Below are 19,568 nucleotides of genomic sequence, written 5' to 3'. Positions count from 1 at the left end.
CGAATTTCCAACAAAAGTGCAAAACGCTCCACTCTACAGAGTAACTCTGAAACTTTCAAATCAGTTATAATATGTTCGTAACCTCAGTTAGTAGGTGAGCAATCTTTTCTTTCTTTTTCTTTTCTTTTAAAAAAAAAGCTTAACTGTAAACTGAACTCTTAATTAAGCACGATTTTTTATCTTTAGAGTACAACGAGCAGACGGCTTGGTGAGAACAACTATTTCAATTAAAAACGATTATTTGTATTACTGAAGGAAAATAAATTAATACGTTTAAGCATCTCTTATTCTAAGAAATTCAAGTGATTGGTAAGAATAATTTCCAAAATGTGTCATAATACTTATAATATAATTTAGAAACTATGAATGTAAGTACAATCATTGGACCTTTATACCGGTCTTGACTTTCACTAGAAGCAAAATATTCACATTTATTACATACCACACACTTAGTACGGTTTCAGCTCTGCTTCTTAAATAAATTAAGCTAAATTCAAGTTCTACCGTAGGAGGTGGGGGGTTAAAGCGAGAATAATTTTAGTCTTTCCAACTTTCCTGACAATTTACAATGTGTTGTACTTGGAAAGCCGAGGCATTACATTTCAGTACAGGGCTCCCTTTAGGATGGGTTCCAATTAGACATGAATTCAGGGGGTAGCCCTGGGGAGAATATCCCCCGAAGAAAATTCACCCTTCCCCGGAGAAACTCGAAATTTTATTCACAAAATGAAGAAATTACTTCACCCAGTAACCTGCTTTTCTTTCCGTGCACGTGCAGAAGAAGTCCGATCTCTCAATATACATATAAATGACTCAGACCCATTCTATATAAATATTAAACATGTTACATCTAAGATAGAATACCAAATAATCAATAGAACCTATGTTCCTTAACGCTATGACTGAGTTTGGCAGAACATGAAGTTGTCAACTGTTGATGAAACATTTATATTTTAGTAGGTACTCTACTCTGGCCCTTTATTATATATCAGAAGGTAGCACTAGCACAGATTGAGATAGGAAAGGAAAGATAGGAAAGACCCTTCGATCATTCGATATGATCTTTGACGTCAGCAGACTTCAGTTCTTGAAAACTGACAGTTCTTGCATTATTTGAAATAGAGCAACCTAAATCCCATTTTGGGCACCGGAAGTAAGAGACGTGTATTTTACGATTGTTAAAGCAAACACATCTTGTTTAACAAAAGTGAAGTCAGTTAGAGGGAGAAATTCAAAGAGCGTCATTTAAAGGAATCAGGGAGGAACAGTTGTCCTCCCTGGGTTTGAGATTTATATAGATTTTATCAATAGGCGCATGTGTTTGATTTATAATCAGAGGTATGAGAAAGAATGAGAACTTTTTGTTAAAATATCTATATATATGTTTGCTTTAGGAAAATTAAAATTTTTGAGATATTTTAAATCTTCTTTTACCAAACTTCTACATTAATAACGAACAGTAACTACTGTAAATAAGAAGCAATAACAAAAATAACTACTGTAAATATCAACAAAAGTTTAGTCTTAAAATATTTTTTTGCCAGTTTTAATAATTATTTAATGTTTTGTATAAGAAAACGATTGTTTTTTTTTAAATTATAATCTTAATTGAATATTTATCCACAATTAGTCCCAATATTTGATAAGTTGTGCATGTGAATAAAATTGTTAAATATGCTGTGTTCTTTCAAAAATATAGAAAAACTTCCCTTCCTTCCGACGAGTTCACATTCCCCCCAGGGTGAAAATGTCTGAATTCAACACTGGTTCCAATTCGGGACAATCAGTAAAATAGATTTCAGAATGACCCTGACTGTATTGAAAATTGATCGATAATAACATACGAGTATTCTTTACTTGTCTACTGTTTACTGTTTCTTCATTATGATAAAAAAAAAAAGATAAAAGATCGGTATTAATAAGAGAGTTTCTTCTTACCTATTGTACTTGAACAATCAATGGTAAAAATGGAAATTCCCTCTAATATTGTCCTTCATTATTGTTTATAATCTCTAAAATCCTATTCTCATCATTCAAAAATACAGATATAGAGATAACGAAAAATTAGATCAAAGGTTTCAGTATATTGACACACTTATTATAGGTTATTGAGAAAAACTACATATATTTTAAAAATCTTTACTAACTTTATCTCTCTTTCAAAGTGCCATCAAATCATTTAGGATACATCAAGCACAAGGCAGTTTTTCAAACGTAGCAAGAATGAAAGGTTTACTACTACTCGTTTTAATTTCTCTAACACAGGTAATTTATGTCTATGTTAATGTGTTACTTGGCTTAGAATTAATAATGTGTCTGTAGATTGACTGATTGATCTAAAATATCTATTCTTTAAAACTGACGAAGTGTCAGCACATCTAGGGCCGCATCGCTGTTTATTATTATTATTATTATTATTATTATTATTATTATTATTATTATTATTATTATTATTATTATTATTATTATTATTATTATCATTATTATTATTATTATTATTTGCTTTTTACCGAAATCATATGAATTTCCTTTCAGGTTGAAACAACAAGTAAATAAATAATTGGAGTCTACTATTACTACTACTAAATAATAATAATAATAATAATAATAATAATAATAATAATAATAATAATAATAATAATAATAATAATAATAATAATAATAATAATAATAATAATAATAATAAAGATTGTTATTAGGAATAATTAGGAAAAGTTCCACCTACTAAAACTAAATATAATTAATTAATATTAGAATGTTTCAATTTGCGACTAGTTTACGCAAACTGAAATGAACTGCAACTTTTCAAGATCTATTTCAATTACATCTTTATAATACTCCTAGAGAATCTCGCTACACTGAGTAAAGAAAAACGAGTGTGGCGTACGTGAAAGCATAGGTTGCATGTGTAAATACTGTAGTTTTTGGACTTACTGTAGTTTATTAGATGTAATACATTCTGCAACGACATGATGAAATATCCGAGAGGGAAAAGGGTAGTACGTACGTAGTTTATGGATAACGTATGCTCCGTACTGATTTCTGTAGTAAATATAATATTCCGTATATTTTTACAACATACCGCTGTTGGATAAGTGATTTTTCTCAGTGTAACACCTCATACTCTCAGTAATTTAAAGATTAAATGAAAATAAAATTCAATAAATACATTTTGCATTAATACAGTGTATTCTACTCAATCCTAAAATCATAATATATAGGTTACATCGATTTCGTATTATTTTACTGAATAATTTCTGAAGAAAAAGGAACAATTTTATGTTTACAATTCGATCTCTTTAATATTCAATAGCTTCGAAATTTACCACCAGATGTCTCTATTATAGAGTTTAATTATTAGCTATCAAATGTTTGTATTTCTGTTTGAAAACCAATTCAATTCATTAAATTCATTATAGTGTGGTATGTTAGCGTAAGTATCCTGCATTTCCGGTTACCAGTATGAAAGTTTGCCATTTTGTTACATGTCCAATCAAGGTTGGAAAATTACCGGGATACAGTTCGTAGGATCATTATGGTCGACCCTGGACGCCATATTGGAAAATGGCTAACTTCTAGCAACTTAATCTAAATATTTACATGAAAGTTTTAGAAAACAATTTTCTTCTTCTCCAGTCTGTTGCCAAACAGAATCAGAAACAGTTAATAGCAAAAAAAAAATTCGATTTTAGTCATTTAACCCTTTGGGGACCGATGGAACATCTGTATCATAGCGTCGATCTTTGGAGTTTGCCTTATAAGTCTCTAGTTAAGCTTTTTACATCGTTTTTTGCATTTATTCAAGCGTGGAAGCATCAAAGAACGTGTTCCATGGGTACTTTCCAGTCACGCGAGTGATGCCTACGGGTGGTGACGTCACGAACACTGAAGAAGAAAAACATTGGGTAATTTTAGAACTTTTTGGGGAATTTTTTGACACGTTCCTATTTATTCTAGAATCATGTTTTGTACCTCGTTGTGTTTGTAACGAAGCACTGTTTCCAACTGTACTCTTACAATTTCCCTATTGTGTATCAGAAGCGAGAAAATCGCGTCCAAATTGAAAAGAAATGAGATTTTTTCAGGAAAAATGTCCCTTTTCGGGATTTATCCCCCTCGGAGACAAGATAGGGACATGTGAGTGGTACCATTTAAAAGCTACCTTAAATTGACACGAAATCGTTTGCGAATTATGATCCTCGGATAAATAGGGACGTGTCAGGGATTTTTTGTTTTTTCCTTAAAGTAGAACGAGTTATGCTTTCCACGTGGGGGAATTTTCTTTACCGCCCTTAGGTTTCAAGATATGAGATTGATATTTTCCACAGATATTACATACACCATGTAGTATGTTTTAGGCGATTTTGAGATCTAAGCGTCAACACAGAGGGGAGAGGGACCGAAACTTGAAAAAGAGTGCTTTTTCTGACAAAATTTCCCTTTGGAGGTAATTTTTCGTCCACAAGCACATAGTACCCACATGCGAGTAATACCAGTCGAAAGTTTGATTCATTCCAAAGACAACAAGGTACGATGCATGTTCCTACGAAGAATAGTCTTTATGCTGAAGCTCATTGAAAAACAATTGACTGACAATGTATTATTGGGGGAAATTGGTAAATCGGCTAGGGCATCTACACTAATTTTGGGGCGACCATTCTTCATACCTCATTCTATTCACTATAAAGCAAAATTTTTGGTACGGTGTACCATTTGCATGTTCGTTCGTATTATGTACCACTTGCATGTTCGTGTCATGTACCACTTACATGTTCGAGGGAAGATATTGGTGCCATTTTTTTGTAATTTCCGTTTTTCCCACTTTGGGCGGGGATTTACCGTCTTAGGTACAAAATAAGGAAATTTGACTAGTATAGTTGGAAACGCAGCTTCATTACAAAAACAACGAGGTATGAACCATGATCCTACGATAAACAGTCTAGTTGCAATAACTGCTTGACTGAAACTCTAAAATTTACATAAAAAGGCAAGGTCCTATAAAGGTTAGCTGCATGAATGGCCTCCCCGGTCACCCGACCTCACTGTGAGATTTTATTCTAGAGATGTTGTATATCAAGTACAAATTAATACAGTTTATCATTCTACAACTTTAATACGTTTGCTACAATGTTATATATCTACATAACTCATATACACATTCACATTTAAAAAAAAGTTCAGCTGCTGTGTTCATAGTGATATCACTGTGATCATTGTCCTTCACATTTGCAATGCAACGTACAGACGAGGTCGTTCTTAATAGAAGTACATTTCCCAGTACAGCGCAGTTTGTAACGGCATGTCACTAGTTGTCGACTGTTATCAGACATACTCCTCAACGTAGTGCACACAGGTTGGTAACCGACTCCGTCATCTGTTTCCTCCCAACCCCAGTTCATGGGTTCAACATCGTGCACATCCTTTTCGAGACACTGTCGCCAGGCCGTGCACTGAAGAGTTGCTCTTCTTGTATGGAGATTCAATGCGTCTTCGGTTGGAGGTATTCTGTCTATTGTGCAATTGTGCAATTGTGGTATTGTATTGTGCAATTTTTCTCGCTGAATAGAATACGTCTGGTTTCGTTGGCTTTCTCGAAAGAACTCGATCTGTCGTACATGAGCATCACAAATCGTTGGATTAGCGTGAGAGATTGGTAGCTTACAACGTCGTGAGAACTAATTTAGAGGTAGGAAGTCTGAGATCTCCAAATTCAGATATTGATGGAGGATAAGTTATGTTCTCATGAGAAAAGAATTCTCTGATATCGTCCTCCCTTTCCTGACATGCTATGAACATTTTGCTGAACAGGTTAGAATCTTTGTGTGCACTATCAAGTTTTATCTTATCTTTGCAACGAACTTTCAACGAGCTACAGTTGAAAAGCTGCATATTAACTTTCTTTATAACATCGTGTATAGACTGCTTGCATGTCATTAGACGGTTATAAACGAAGTCCTCATACATTTTGGTTCCTGTGGTAGCTGCGATGCGGACAGACTGGCACGAATCTTCTGGTGCTATACGTCTGGTGAACACAATTGTAGATAGATGCTCTTCTTCAAAAGGATTACCAGTATTACGAAGTACATCAAATAGGTTCTTCACATGTGTCCTGCACTTGCTTTGGAATGCATCCGTGTCTTCGTGGTGTGATCTCGATCTAGTAATTACTTTTTCTAGTAATTACGGTTGTGTGTTACATTCTTTATAATCTCCACACACGCAAAATTTAAATGATACTTCTACGCACGTAATGTACGAACTAGATCATAAAAAATGTATTATTTGAACGTTTCATTATAGGCACGTTGCAGAATAATAAGACATTTTCGAGATGGCTGCTATTTCCAACAAAATATTACTGAATGCAGCCGAAACATGTATTAATAGTCGATACATGTTGCAAATAATGGCAGCACTGTGACAACGCTAGATGGGAAGAAGTGGGCAAGTGCCCTCTGGTGGCATCGTGAGCCAGGCTCGTAGCCATCGCAAAAATATAGAGGGGGAGCGGGAGAAGTTACGGGGCCCGATCCAACCCGTGAAAACTTTAGGGGGGCAGTAGAAACTTAGGGGTGGCCCACCATGACCCCCTGGACACGGGCCTGTCGTGAGCCCCCTTCCCAGAGATGTAGAACTTGATATATAGGTCAAGTAATACAATAGTCTTATTTTTAGTGTACACAAAATAACTCCTCCCCCTCCCAGAATACCTGTGTCCTTTCACTAGCCTCCTCAAGAAATTAAAGCTACTGTCTAGCAGTCCATAGTTTTCTACAGTCGTTTTGCCTGTGAATTTGAGCCCAAACACGGTGTAAATCGGACAAAATTTAGGGAACTTGTGAAAAGTAGGCTATTTTTCAAGATGGCGCCCAGAGTACATGAAACATATTGAGGAGCTGTCTCCCGGCTTTTTTCTCATTCACATGTCGCGTTAAACACCCTGACCAAATTCGTGCTGGTAACCGGAAATGCATGATCCATACAAATTATTGCACTATTAAAAATAAGCATCAGATATTTCTTCCTTATTATTTAGCTGTGCTCTAACTTGTGACGTAGAAAATGTCATTACAATAATTTAACCCACGACTACAAACAACAGGCTTCTGGAATATGTTTCATTTTAGAATTATCTTTCCATGCAGGCCTAAATAATTATTATGTTTAATGTAGAAACATTTCTCATTCCTTAAATATGTATCAACCTAATGTACATGTGAGGAAATTATTATAAGCCCTTCCATTTAATTAAATATCGTGCTCCTCAACGGTCGCTTACTCCGATTGAAGAACGTAGACTGAAAGTATTTGAGAACAATATCCTGAGACGAATATTTCGACCCAAAAAGAACGGGAATGGTAGAAACTTTATTAAGGGGGAATTCCATCAAATATACCGTTTACAAAACCTTGTTAGGTCATCAAGTGTAGGAGGCTCAGGTCGACAGGTCATGTAACCAGAATAGAAGAAAGTAGGAACGATTTGAAAGTTTTAGCTGGAAGTCCAATTCCAAACCGACCATTAGGAAGACCTAGGCGGAGATGGGATTACAATATTAAGATGTATCTCGTAGAAATAGGTATACAAAATAGAAACTGGATCCATTTGGTTAAGGATAGGAGTCAATGGAGAGCTTTATTGAATGCCGCATTGAAACTGTGGGTTCCGTAGGATATTGAATTAGTTACTTATTTACTATATTTTATCAACTTAGTACTTATCAATGCTGTTCATTGACTTTATGTTTCATTAATTTTCAAGAATTCTAGAAAAATAAGATCATGTATCCCTTAACTTAACTTCTTTGTTAGATCTAAACAAATTTATTTCTGCTAGGGATATATATATATATATATATATATATATATATATATATATATATATATATATATATATATATATATATATATATATATATATATACTTGTTTCAATTTATTTACACTGACTTCTTAGCTTTATGTAACGGCTTTTTCAGGCAGTGAGATTTTCCTGGGTTTGTTCCCATTCTCCAGCCAAATCCCGGGATGGCACTAGCATAACGTCTCCTGACCGCTTCCTTCCTTTCCTCCTCTCTTATTCTCCGGGCAATGTGAACCCCTTGGGACGTCGTCCCTCATATAGGACGGGCTAACATAGCCATAGACGCTGAAAGCCTAGAAATATAATTTCTAATCCTAATTCTTTGTTATTTCAAAACGTTTATCAAGTCAAAGTCGTCACATCTGAAGACCCTAATAAGATTTATGCTAATCCTTGTTGCTACATTACTACTGGTTATTACCGCAAGCACAATCTTAGTGCTGCTATGCACGAAAAGTTATTAAAAATTTACAGTGGCGATTCCAGCATGACGTCCATCGTACGTTTACAAATAAGTTTTGCTGAAAACATAATGCATGTCAATCGTTAGTGCTGCGTTAGTGTTACAAGCATAATGCTAGTGCTCCTACGCACGGAAAGTTATTTAAGAAATTAAAGTGGTAATTCTGGTTTAACGTCAAACAATTTTTTTTATCTTTACAGGCTTAAGGAAGAACGAAAGAGGAGTCAATTGTTAGTGCTACATTAGTACTAATTAAAGCTACAAACATAGCATTAGTGCTCCGAAATGGAAAGTTATTAACAAATTAATGTGGCAATTGTGCCATGACGTCAAGCCAAAATTGTCGTTTTTCTAAAAATATTTTGTGTTAAACGAAAAGACTATTAGACGTTAGTTCTATATTGATTCTGCTTAGTAGTACAATGTTAGTGCTTCTGTCTGCAGAAAAGTATTTACAAATTAATATGTCAATATTGGCTTAACATCAAGCCGAAATCTCAACTTTTACAAATTCATTTTGAGGAAAGAGAAAAAGGTTTCTCTCATTAGTGTTGTTTAGTGCTAGAAGTTAATGCATCTACGTGTGGAAAGTTATTAACAACTAATGTGGGATTCTGCTTTGACATCAAGCCAACATCGCCAGTTGTATAAACAAACTATGAGGAAAATGGAAATTTCAATCATTAGTGCTACGTTAGTACTGGGTGTTACTACAAACATAACATTAGTACTTCTACTTACATAAAGTTATTAGCAAATTAAATAACGGTTCAAGCTTGAAGTGAAGGTAGAATCACCAATTTAACAAAATAACTTTGTGGAGAATAAAATTAGTATTACTCCTTAGTGTTACGTTATTGCTGGTTAGTGCAATCCACACAATGTTAATGCTTCTACCTACGGAAAGTTATTAATAAAATAGAGTGATGACTCTGGATGTACATGAAAGTAGAAAGCCACATTTACACATAAAAAGAGCCTGTTAATCATTAGAGCTGCGTTAGTGCAGCTAGTGGTACAAACACATTAGTGCGTTTACGTAAGGAAACTCATTAAGAAATTAAAGTGAGATTTTGACTTCACGTCAAGCTAGAATTGCCAGTTTTATAAACTAACATTGTGGTGAGTAAAAATAATGTCAGTCTCTAGTGCTACCCTACTGTTGGATACTACCACAAACTCAATATTAGTTTTTCTACGTACGGAACGTTACTAACAAATTGGACTGAATATTCTGGCTTGATATCAAGCTAGAATCACAGTTTTTACAAAACAGCTTTGTGAATAGTAAAAATGGTGTTAATTCTTACCGCTAGTTAGTGTTGGTTGAGCATAATATTACGGAAATGTATTAATAAATGAAAAACGTGGATTTTGGTTTTACATGAAAGTTGAAACATTACATTTACAAAACATTTTTGGACAACGAAATGTGTATTAATCATTAGTTTCACGCTAGTGCTCTAAGCACAAAACTAGTGCCCTTACTTAACAAACCAATGTGACAATTTTGCCTTGACATCAATCTTTAAAATCAACTTTATGAAGAATAAGTCGTTAGTGTTACGTTACTGCTATAAGCACAACGGTAGTGGTCCTACGCAAAGAACATTATTACTAACGTACTACAGTACTAATGGGTATCAATATAGCACTAATGATCAACATTTTCGTTTTCTGTAAAGCTTCTCTATAAAAATGGCGATTCTGGTTTTATATCAATCTAGAATCCTGTTTAAATTGGTTAGTTTGTGAACGACTTCCTATACTAGAAGCACTATCATTGCATTTGTAGAACTAAACAGCACTAACAATTGAGATGCTTTCCGTTTTCGGCAAAGCTTACTTGTCAAAGTAACGCTTTTGGTTTGACTCGAGTCAAATCGTCAATTTAATTTTTTATAGCTTTCCGTACGTACTAGCACTAATGTAGTGCTTGTAGTATTAATGTAGCACTAATCAACACTAATATAGCACTAACGATTGACACCTCTTTTCTTCTGTCACAAGCTTATTTGTAAGCTAGACTAAACTTTGAAGATCACCCACAAGAAAGACATGTAGCTTATTTTTCTGTGATCCCAACGTATTTATACTCTTTTAAATCTTGTAGTTACCTTTCTCTACAATGTTTTGACACATAAGGACTCATAGAAGAAGCGAGAAAGAAAATTATGGATTTGACTTGAGAAGACAGATTGAGAGAGAGAGAGAGAGAGAGATGGAGGAATCGTATTTGTTGAATTAATGCACTTGTAGCCTCGTACATGACCTATGAACCTCTTATATACTCCCAGTGTATGATAATGTTTCGTCGTCTCCTCGTCACACTACCGTCTGAGTAACACAGGGTGGTCCGAATCAAGAATTGATCCGGTGATGCCGGGACACTTGAGGTCATGAATCTATTCGGATTACGGCAGATCAGACTGTGATATTCCGAATCTTCAATTTGCCCGAATTACCGGGTCTGAAAATTCATGGCTCTTACTGCCTCCGGAACACAGGTAATGAGGTTCGTGACCAGATCCATTACTGGTGCACACACTGGAGGAAATTATTTTTATTCTGGAAGAGTACAACCTTAGTACACTCTGAAAAGGCGTTTCTCGTGCAGGCATCTCCAAATAAATCAAACATGAAGTGTCAGCACTACCAATTCAGGAAAACTAAGCGTGTGCCAGGTGTCCTAGGAAGTGGCAGACCGACAATACTCACCGAAAAAAAATGGATATATATTGGATAATGAATAGTATCTCCATGGGTTGACTTTTTCATTGCCTTATGCTTTGATATGTACCATTTTGTTTCAGCCCACAACTACATTGACAAAATAGTACGTCCTTTGATCCCGTACGCCATTATATTGGCGTATGCAGAAGGTCCGATGTGACATGCAGCTGGCTGGTTGGGAAATGGAGTTTTTGGTTCGTTTAGGTGTCGAATACCTCTTTACACAATAAGGCACACCATATAATAAAATAAGTATGTTATTCCCACTGCTTTCAGTCAACATTTAATCCTCCTGTGACCGTCCGCCAACACCCAGTATGCTTCGCGATTCCGCGGATCATTTGAATGATTTTTAATAGTCTATAGTATATGAAACAAAAGCGCCACCTAAACCAAACAGATTTCGTAATGGAAATGTTGTAAATACGTTTCAAATAAAATTATTTACAAACAAAATTGAAAACAGGGTTTTTTGGGGTGGTTCCCCCCAAAAGAATTTTCTAGAATTTTCGTATTTTGCCTCCCGTGGCCACCCTGAATTGAAAAAAAAATATTATGAATTCCACCAAAAATTAACATAGAGATCCTAGACAATAAGCTACTTTTTACTTCATGTCTCTATGCACAATAGAAGTAATGCTATACGCTTTTCTTTCATACACTATAGAGAATTAAAAATCATCTAAATGGCCCGCGGAATCGCGAAGCATACTGGTTGTTGGCGGGAGGTGGCTTAAAAGATAAACATAGCTCATAGATCTTGAATTATATAGCATGTAATAGAAATAACGTAAAAGATAGATAATCTACCGCTGATAATTGATAACCTAAGCTGATTGGAAAATAGAAGTCTAATCCTTTAGGCTGGAAGCAATGTTCCTCACATTTGTAATATTACAATATTACATTCACTTAAAAAATCCATACTTGAAAAACTTTGCATCCTTTATTGGGAACGTTGAATTTAGAGGACATTCAGAGAATACCATTTTGCATGTTTTTAAACATAATTTTTGAAAGAACGTTTGTATTGGCATGTATGGTAATTATAATGGTTGTTTATTTCATTAAATTTACATACAGCTTCTTCATTTCCTATATTTCTTGTCTTAATTAAGCTCGCAATATGATCTCTCTTATAAACGAGATTATTGCACTATATTTTATTAGCACTAAATTAGCATTTTTTTTCACAGACTGATAAATTTTAGCTTCATACATAGAATTAAGACGATGATTTGCTGAAGAAACTTTTATTGTTGCAGGGAGCACTCTCATCATCAGAGTTCGTGAGGCCGCTAAGTAAAACAAAATTAGGTAAGTAGGTGTATTTTTACTGTTACTGACAACTATTCACACATTTACTTTATATTATGAGATATCAAAATAACATTTATTTTACCACTTAATGCTTCTTCTCAAACAAAACATGATTGGTAGGTTGATTAGTTGTTTAGGCATATAAATAAAGTAGGACTGAATAACGTAGGAGCTTTATGGAAGACTTGAACTAGAAATTAAATAGGAAAATGACCATTGGAAAGGACTAGGTGAAGATAGAAGGACAATATTTAGGTGGATTTGTCCCTAAGAAATAGAAATAGAAACTGGGACTTCTATAAGTAGACCTAATACAGTTAAAGATTTAGGTGTTACATTTGACCCTAAATTAGCGTTCATTAAACATATCGAAAATGATACGCATGATGCGTTTAAATTATTAGGATTTATAATTAGAAGTAGTAACGACTTCAGAAATATTGAAACAATATTGAAAATGTATTATTCATATGTACGCACCAAGTTGGAATATGCTGTCGTGATTTGGAACCCCTCACAACAAAAATATCGGCAGCAAATTGAAACAATTCAATCAAGATTTCTAAGGTATTTGATGCGCAAAATTACTGGAACTTATCCCTCATTTGAAAGTCATAGTATACTGATAGACAATTTTAATATTTACCTGTTAGAACAAAGGCGTAATATTACCGATCTGGTATTCCTTCAAAAAATCGTTCAAAATGAATTCGATTGTTTAAACTGGATACTTCTTCATTATACTTGCATGTTCCTGCAGTTAGAACTAGAACAAATAGTACAAATCTATTTTGTTTCAAAAAGGCTAGAACCAACACAATGCTGAAGCCACCAATCTGGAGAGCTTGTTCTTTCTATAATAATTATGTCATAAACAGATTAAATTGAAATGTGTACAATGTCCTGTAAAGCACTGATAAAGAACTATTATAAAATGAATTATAATATTTCAACACTGTAATTTGGCATATGCCTATTGTGTTGATGAATAAATAAATAAATACATTTTTGAGAATCCGGTTGGATGTAGAATAATGGTTGATATTTTTTTTAAGCCAAGCAAATTTATGAATCTTTGAAACCATTGTGTTCCCCACGGCGAACTTTCCACTTACAGTACTCATTTTATTCAAAGGTTTGTAACCAAAGAAATAAACGTATGAAATCTTACACTTAAAGAAACATATGACAAAATATAAAACAACGACCCATTCAGTGTGCAAGTTTACAATAAAATTAATTTTCTCTAATTTGACACCAACTATAGTAGTATCGTTTGGCTATTCTGTCTTCCCGAATGCTATCGAAAAATTTAAAGCTTAAAATATATAAAACTATAAATATCTTATGGTTGCGAAACATGATCCCTTACTATAAGAAAAGAACGCAATCTGAAAGTATTTGAGAATAAAATCCTGAGGCTAATATTCTGACCCAGAAGAGAAGAGAACGGAGTAGTGGAATTGCGGAAACTTCCTAACGAGAAACTTCGAAATTTCTCCCACTCATCTATCATACTTAGGGTGGCGACTACCAGCCAAGAGCAAGTGAAACTAAAGTAGTAACTTACTAAGAGAGAAGGAAATCGGCGACTTCCAGTCGAGAGTACTGAACTAAAGGAGTAAATTACCACAGAAGAAAAATTTTCATTTACTACTGTAGTAAATTTGAACGAGTGAGTTGAAAAAGGTACACATTCCAGAAAATAGGCAAGCTAAACTGAGATGGTTATATTCATTTATATATACCTACAGCGCGTAAGAGAAACAAGGAACGCATTCATTAATTTTAGGTCCTCTTTACTGAAGTCTACGCGAACGTATGAGTGAAAAATCGAACATATTTCTGGAATGTATTCATGTTTCCACCCAGTGTTTGAAAGTTGAGCTTTTGGAATGTGTTCCTTTTTCAACTCACCCATTCATTTATTTACTCCACAAGTGGTGGAGAGTACCATCAAAGAGTACACTACTACATTAGTAACTGTAGGAGTAAATAAGACCAAATTTTACTCCTAAGCAATAGTAGGACTAAAGTTAGAGAGTAAGATGAGTTCTTTGGTTTCTGCGTGTTAAATGTCGAATTCTATGGATTACCTGGTCTACAAAGAATAGAAAGAGATGGCAGAACAGGTACACATCCCAAGCATGGAGCCTTCAATGGAGAGAAGAGATCCATTTGCTATGTGTAGCGACATTGATTTCAAAGAACGGTTTGGGTTTTGTACGGAATCTTTCGAGTCGCTGTTTGGTATGCTGGAACCGTAACTGTAGCATAATTCTGACAGGAACCGTGCTTTGTCTCCAAGCTGCAACTTCCTTTGTGGCTTGCAAATATTTCGCACTGGTATATACTTTTCAAATTGTAGCAGGGGATCCTTATTAAGTGCTGGAAGAGCTTTTACCAGTGATAGACACTCTATTGCCTTAAAGCCACTGTATGTATCCGTGCCACAGAACCAAGAAAATATATCAATGAACAAAAGGGAATTCTATAGAATTGGTGGATTGAAGAATGTCATAGGGGTCATAGATTATGTATATATATTAACAACCTCCTTACGTCGTGCCTATAAATCATGGGGATATTTAAGTAGTGACGTAACGAAGCTGCTAGTACTCATTATCCAAAATGAGTAGGTAAATGTTAAATGAGAGGATAATTACAAACACTCTATATTTCGGTTAACTTATGTATTTGACTACTTAATGTCATTGTGTTAGTGTCTGTGCAATGAATAAATATGGCCTAATGGTTCAGATCACAGATCGTTAAATGAATGGAATTTAGATCACGATCAACACACATAGCTGAGGCACACATACCTTGGATATGTTGCGTCTGTCTGGAATGATGACGTCTCACTGCTTGGCTCTGGATCTTTCTCTCTGGACAAGGTTGGTGGCTGCGCTTGGTCTCCACAGAATGCCAACTAAAGACCAACCATTAGTCGATTATATATATCTTCGTGATTAAAACGTGGTGTAGATCAACCCTCGATCTACTTGCGGTCTCCAACTAATCTCAGACCGATGTTCATTGACTGATCCAAGACTGATCCATATCTGATCTAAGACTCCTCCACATCTGATCCACATCTGATCCAGATTCTCTCTAACTCGGGGTTTTTGTTGTCCTTTCCAGACGGTGGAATTCGTCATGTTGTTCAACTGTGTTTACCTCAGCTATTGGTAAAACATTTGTTTCAAACCGTATTACATCGTAACCGAATTCCCAGACTATAATTTTCTGCGAATCTGAATATTGTGCCATATCCGAATTGTGTCAATGTTAACAACAAATTATATTACACATTTATGTCATTACAAAACTGACATTACTATTCTTGCTTTTCATCTTTACATAATCCTGCGAGTTAGCGTCTCGCCAGGATTTCATTAATAACATAACATAAAGACAACCGTGTGTAACAACTTATATCAACAAACAAACGCACGTGTCAATATGACATAATTTAACATCATCGTAACATTTTAATATTTTAACTTTAATTCTAACAAATCTTTATTCCAATCACCAAAAATAAAATATTAAAACCAATATACCTCTACATGCTCCGCCTTCAAAACGAGGGAACTCCGTTCTCTACTAGATTTCTACATAGAAATCGATTTAACATTTAATACAAAATAATTCATTTTTAAACAAAATTAATATCTTAAAATTCATAAATAGATACATATCTCCCATCACCTATATTTATCGTTATTCATCTATTATACTTTATTTTATATAAAACAAATATTTCACGTTTAATTTCAAAAATATATACATTCTCTATATCTTTCAGGTTTTTTAAATGTTCATGGCATGTATTTTAATGGTAAAACGTGATCTTATGCCATCTAGCGTTTTTTACATTGTACTGCTTACTGCTCAGTGCTCTCAACAAAATTATATACATATATTTCCTTTTTAGATCTCTTCACAGTACTTTTCCATTCGTTACAGTACCAAAGTTTACTGCATAGTTTCTAATTCATATACTTTTATTGCAAGTCTCTTTGTCTTGCTCACCATTTATCTCACCATTAATCTTGCATTTTAAACAAAATTTACGTATCTAGAATATATTTGCACACCTTCTTTGTTGCTATAATAACGTCCTTATTACGTTATCTTATTTCTGTAGTATGCTAAAAAAATGCTTAAAATATAACAACACTAAGTTTTCACTTCATTCAACATCACAAATAGTAATCATGAGGTTGGCGACTATGTGTTCCAACCATGCCGTAGAATGCTGAGTCCGAACTTTTTGACTGTCCTTGGCACTGAACTTGAAAATCTTTTACGTGGCGTCCTCAGTAGTTTCCTCTCAATGTGTGTTATAGCCCTGAAGTTCACGCTGTCGCTATTTTTCTTGCAAATTTGTTAGTTTTTAGATAATAACAATGTCGCAAGGTGTAAAATAAAGTTTAGAATTGTTCGACTATCGAGATGAAAGTTCGTGTTTATTTTCACTATCGGCACTTCCACAATTCGTGTTACTATCGGCAACACTCTGGATTACATCAGTGTCCGTTAAAACCTGTGCACCCCCTATATCTGTGCTTTCTCGTGATATTACAATCATCTCACTACTGTGATCCGAAGTGTGTGTTTTCCAGTGATTTCCAGTGTTGTGTTTATTAATTACAGTGTAAATGTTTGTACTAGCATAGTGTACGTCTTGCCTAGCTTTTTCATACGTCGTGTCCATGTTTTCTATGAGACCACTACTAGTGATCTTTACTCTCTTTTTGTCTAGTTTCTTTAATCTATATATTAATATCCAGTAACTACTATTACCAACTATACTAACATTCCTAAGGCTATTAAAATTACTATTAACATCACTGTCTTCTCTTCCATAATTCTGCAAAAATATAAAATAACTAGGTGTGAGACTCTATTCTTCTTTTTCCATCTAGCTGAGCTAATAAGTTTTTATAATTCTGTCTATGATTTCTATCAGTGAAAATTTCAACTGTATTCTATCATAGGTCTATTTTTCGTTCTATATATTTTTCATTGCTTCTTTTTAATGCACAATAGATGCATATTTCTTTGCAATGAACTATTTTTCTACTCTTATGAAATCTATCTAGTGCTAGAAATCACTATTATTACATATTACTTCTCTCATTTCTCCTCTCTTATTTTACACTTTTTTTCCAAAGCCGTACTACCGAGACTAATTACCGCTCATATTTACGTACTTAAATACTCTTTTCAACTACTTATACGCATATATTTATGTTCTAATACATGTATTTATCTATCTTGTATCTTTCTATAACATTACAATCATTTATTAAGTCGGAATTAATACATATTGCATCGTAATTTGCATGAAAATTCTGTATTCATTATGTGGAAGCGTGACTTGCAGCAAGCTTCCATCTTTGTTTCCGTAAGCTCCGCCTCGTTGACGTTTCAAGGGATTTTACAGTACCAGCGCTCGTGCTGCGAAACATCCAGACATGGTTGCCATGCTATTGTATATTCTGCGTCAGAGCAATCAACATCTGTCTTGCTCTCCATATAGAAATTAATTTTTTACGTCTGATATGTTACATAATGAATACTTTAACTCATATTGATTAATATCAATATGCTATAGTTACTAATATGTTACTATATTAATTACTAATTATTTTTAATTTTCACTTATTTTTAAAAAACTTTGAATTTAGAAATTTAGCTTGGTCCAAAATACAATGTTTACATTAATATTTTGAATGTTTTAGACAAGATGCAATACTTATATATTCTATTGTGACTATTTTATGGTCTATTAATCACTTTTTTAACTATTGATCTATTATTTTGCTTCTCGGTATTTCTTCTATTTTTCAAACTTCTACATACTTTTTCAACTTATTTATTTTAACTAATGAGCTTACTTTCTACATACTTATACTTCTTTTATCTATTTTTATTCTCGCTAACTCTATTAGCTTTCAGCTAGTTGTCTCACTGATGTTTGACTGTTACTAATCCTAGTTATCGCTACATTTATTTGATGTTCTCTAGCCTCATTTTTGATGGTCTAGGCTTTGCTTATTACTATTCTTATTGCTTCTTTTACGTGACTGGGGTACAGGATGCTATCGTTTTACTTCATACGTATTTCCTTTCGCTCGATTAAACCTCTCCGTTACACCAATGGATACTCTGACTCTAGGATCTCTAGGATTATCCTATTGTCTAGGCTTACTAACTCATGACTCATGGTTACCACTCTTGTTCGGTAAGTATTTACACTAATTTCTCTAACTGTTTACTATTCTTAATTCAGTATTTCTCTTCAGGTTATTGTCTCACTTTAAAAAAATATTTTTTTTCTCCATACCTATAAATGTTCACCACTATTTTTAAAAATACAAGGTACGTCCAACATTGTTTTACGTCATCCGTTTACTATGTTACTACTTTTCGATTATTATTATGATTATGATTATTATTATTATTATTATTATTATTATTATTATTATTATTATTATTATTATTATTATACTATAAATACTACTTACTACCTAAGTTAAATTATTAACTACGTACATCTAAGAATAAATATGTGTATATATGAATATATATAAATCTACTAACCTATCTTCTATTTACTGTATTCAAAACATGTCCAGTGGGAAGTTCGCTTTTCCTCAGACTTCAGTTGAGCTTTGGTAGTTAAACTGCCGCCTGTCTGGCAGTTTCATCGATAGACCCATTTTGTCTATGACTAGATTTCATCTTGAGTTCTATGACTAGATTTAGTCCTCACTTTTAATTAACATGGTGATTTCCAACAATGTTCAAAATTCAATGCAATCTATAATAGAATTTTAATTAAAAACCATTATCGTGAAATTTCAACCGTCTATATCCGTATTTTACCTAAATTTCGCGCTTGATAACCATTCAAACCACGACAAATCTAGGATTTAGTCAAAATCATTGGAAGTTTTTAACTCCTTATCCGTCTATTTCAGTAGTATTCTAAATGTCTTAATCAGAAAATAATTCTTATCTATAATTCTTAATATCTCTTAACATAACTGATAATCTTAACTATATTCTTCTATATTATTATTATACCAAATGGTCCAGCTTTGATATGGTAATCCTTAGTCTTGTTTTCGATTAGACTTATAAATTAAACCAATCTAATATTGTTCCTACA

The 19,568-nt window shown here is 33.9% G+C and overlaps 1 protein-coding gene across 1 annotated transcript in view; it reads left to right on the top strand.

Annotated features, from left to right (window-relative positions):
* The first annotated feature begins 287 nt into the window (after positions 1–287).
* Positions 288–19,568, top strand: part of LOC145678637 (epithelial serine protease-like) — a 51,249-nt gene continuing 31,968 nt past the window's right edge. Inside the window, exons 1-3 of the mRNA XM_081749004.1 lie at positions 288–309; positions 2,166–2,265; positions 12,328–12,379. Coding sequence (XP_081605130.1) covers positions 2,224–2,265; positions 12,328–12,379 — 94 coding nt within the window. The 5' untranslated portion in view covers positions 288–309; positions 2,166–2,223. The remainder of the gene's footprint in view (positions 310–2,165; positions 2,266–12,327; positions 12,380–19,568) is intronic.

Source organism: Thermobia domestica, chromosome 2, assembly GCF_964235325.1.
Source record: "Thermobia domestica chromosome 2, izTheDome1.hap1.1, whole genome shotgun sequence".
NCBI classification, from domain to species: Eukaryota; Metazoa; Arthropoda; class Insecta; order Zygentoma; family Lepismatidae; genus Thermobia; species Thermobia domestica.
The sequence above is the reverse complement of the archived record's forward strand: the minus strand, read 5'-3'. Positions and strand labels throughout refer to the sequence as shown.